Raw genomic sequence first — 3,134 nt, forward strand, 5'->3', positions numbered from 1 at the left:
GGCACGGCTGTGCCCGGGATGTGTGTGGGGAGATGCAGTTGGATCGGGGCTGGCCCCCACCCTCGCCTTCCTTCCCACGCTCCCCTTTGTGCAGATGGGGAAACTGAGGCACAGGGCAACGAGTCCCATTGCACGCCCCCCCAAATTACGACTCAGAGAAGGGCCGTGACCGAGGCCATGGATAAGACCAGTGGCAGGGCTCAAGTCTGCATTTAGACCCAGCCTAGAGTCAAACCTCCACGACACCACACTCTCCTGCCCCATCGATTTTTTTTGGGGGGGGGATTTGGTCAGTATGGCAACACCTGAGGGTTTCGGCCGCTTTGGGGAAGCTGTCCTCCTGTACCTTTGGTAGAGCTTTTCGCCTCCTCTTCTCTCCCCTTGCCCCCTTCGCCTTCACAGCCCGAACATGCTGGACACCATCAGCAGCCAGTACGATTCCTTCATCTACTGGAGGATGCCGATCCCGCGGCTGGACGTGGCGGAGCTGGAGGGGCTGGGGCTCAGCGACGTGGCCCTCTACAAACCCAAAGGAGGGCTGGGCAAGCTCGCCAGCGAGCGGGATCAGGTCAGCCAGGACATCTCCGACGAAGAGGACGGCCTGCTGCAGTTCAACAGCTTTAATTTCTGGAGAGCTCCTATCGCCAGCATTAGCTCGTTAGATTTTGATCTAATTTGAAGCCCTCCTTTCTGCCCTCCTCACCCCCCTGCCCTCTCCCTCTCTGCTAGGCATGCAAGGATTTGGTTTTGTTGTTGGTTTGGAGGTTGTTTTTTTTGCTTCCGGGCAGTTTTTGACATTGTTAATTAACTCAGCAGTTCACCCCAGCCCTGGTGGTGGTGGGCTCCCCACAAAACTTCAACCTCTCTCCACCTTCTCCCTCTTTTCTTCCTTTCTTGCAGTAGCGCTGGAAACACCACGACGGTGCAAGGAGGGGGTAACAGCACAGGGGGCAAATACGAGGGGAGGGGGCAGAAACAGCCACCCCATTGCCCCACATCCACATGCCAGCGGGTGCGGGAGGTGCTGGGAGGTTTCTGCCACCACCCCGCACCCTGCGGCTGTGTGACCGTGGGCGTCCCCGTGCTCTGGGACGAGTGTTTGAGCTCATTTCTCATGTGCTTTTTTAAGAAGCTCATTTGTGCAAAGGGAGCAGCGCAGGACTGATGGGAATCCTCTTCGTTTTGCAGAAAGCATCGTCCCCGCTCCTCTCCCAGGGATGCAGAGACCCTCTGCGCTCCCCTGGCCCAGTTTCTCCAAAAGCTGCTTCGCTCCTTAACCTTCCCTTCGGGATAATCAAGGTGAAAGAGGCAGGGATGTGCTCGGAACACGAGCACAAACCTCTTTCTTGAAAGAAATAATCTCTTTGAGCCTTGTGGCTTGAGCCCAAGCAGGAGAAATGATGGCCAGGAGGGTAAATACACATGGAAATGCTCTGACCTTGCTTGGTGGGGTCAAGGCTGGATGTTCACTGCCTGAAATTTGATTTTTCTCCCTTTTTTATCCCCCACGTACTTTATCCCAGGTGGGACTCCCTGCTGGGACAGAGGCCAGGTGCATCGTGGGGTCCGGATGGGTAACGGGGGCTGAGCTGAAAGATAAGACAGAGAATTTAGTTTGATCTTACCCCGAAATGAAAACGCTTCTGGTTCCCCACCCAATTAATCAACCCCTTTAAAAAGAACAATGAAAAAATGCTGCATTCACTCAGGTGGAAGCCTTGCATTTTCCTCGGGGGTTTTCACCTGTGGTCTCCGTGGGCTGAGGTTTATTTCTGAACATCATCCCAAAACGGGGGGGGAACCCCACCCTGAATAATTTTTGGCTTTTAAACAGGTTGGTTTTTTTTCCAAGATTGTTTTCTCGGAGAGTGAATGCAACTGGTTTGTCTTCTTGAATGTGCTTTTTTGGGGTTTAATTGGGGCGATGTGGAGCATCCTGAAACTGTCCTAAGAGTTGGGGGAGGTACGTGGCTGGGGGAAGGCTGAGGCAGCACCTAAAAAGTGCCCAAAAATAGGCAAATATTGGAAAAATCTGCACTCTATTTAAAGAAAATGGAGCAGAGCTCTCCTGTAACCTCCAGAAATGACCCAGCCTGCTGACTTTGAACCACCCATGTTAAACCAGAGGTGAAAAATGTAAACTCTCCTAAGCAGAGCTGTTTGATTTCTGTGTTCCCAGCTGGGAAAACCCGCAGGAGAAGTATTTATTATGAAACTTTAAATAAAATGATTTAAAAACATTCACGTTCCTGTGGACACTTAAAAAAATTCATGTAGACCGGCATCAAGTTCTTTCCGTAATTTGCCATTAAATTGTTTTAAATCTTTTTATGGTGAGCTGAGAAGTGACACGAGAACACATACCCATGTGTCTTTGCAAAGGCCATGGAGGATTTAAGTGTGGAGAAACTAAGCCTAAGGGATTATTTTAAGAACATTAAGGATATTATTTAAACTTCAGCTTTTCCAAACCCCACAGGAAAACGTCCCAGAGGAAACCCAGAGAAGAAAGAGGCCCCAGGGCTTCACATTTACGCCAAAATGAGCACTTGGAGCGTGTCAGAGGCACCTGAGGGGGTAACGCACCACAGAGAGGGGGGCTTCAGCACCCTGAGGGGGGACAATCCTAGACAGGAAGGCACTCAGAGGAGACAAGAGACACACAAACTACTTACATACACAAATCTATTTATAGACACAGACATATCGAAGGAGCGAGGGCTGCGCGGGGACCAGCCCCGCCGCCTCAGGGAGGCGCTACCGCCGCCGCCCTTTTATACTTGGCGCCTAAACGCCTCTGCCGGAACTAACTACAGGGGCGCATCATCCCCTTCCGCGGTTAGCGCGACCGTCGCTTCTTGCTGCTATCCTTCCGCTAGAGAAAATACTCCCTTTTTAGAGCTCCCCCGTTCTCGCCGCCCTCCTCCAGGCCCCGGGCGGGGAGGCGGCCGGGGAAAAGAAGGAGGAATCCGCTAAGGCCGCCCCGGGCCCTCTGCGACAGAGCGAGGGGACGTCCCACCCGCCCTTCCTCCGCCGACGGCGGCGGCGGACTCTTTTGCTGCCGCTCGAGGTATCCTTCCGCCGCCGCCTCCCAGCCTCGCTTCAGGGTCGGCCATTTTGTGTGGCCGCGGCGG

At 53.3% G+C, this 3,134-nt stretch overlaps 1 protein-coding gene across 1 annotated transcript in view; it reads left to right on the forward strand.

Annotated features, from left to right (window-relative positions):
• MLLT11 (myeloid/lymphoid or mixed-lineage leukemia (trithorax homolog, Drosophila); translocated to, 11) overlaps positions 1-2,244 on the forward strand; it is a 3,056-nt gene extending 812 nt beyond the window's left edge. Inside the window, exon 2 of the mRNA XM_009332552.1 lies at positions 403-2,244. Within this exon, the coding sequence (XP_009330827.1) occupies positions 410-679 (270 nt within the window). The 5' untranslated portion in view covers positions 403-409 and the 3' untranslated portion in view covers positions 680-2,244. The remainder of the gene's footprint in view (positions 1-402) is intronic.
• Positions 2,245-3,134: the final 890 nt, after the last annotated feature.

The sequence above is a fragment of the Pygoscelis adeliae genome, unplaced genomic scaffold, assembly GCF_000699105.1.
Source record: "Pygoscelis adeliae isolate BGI_AS28 unplaced genomic scaffold, ASM69910v1 Scaffold709, whole genome shotgun sequence".
NCBI lineage: Eukaryota > Metazoa > Chordata > Aves > Sphenisciformes > Spheniscidae > Pygoscelis > Pygoscelis adeliae.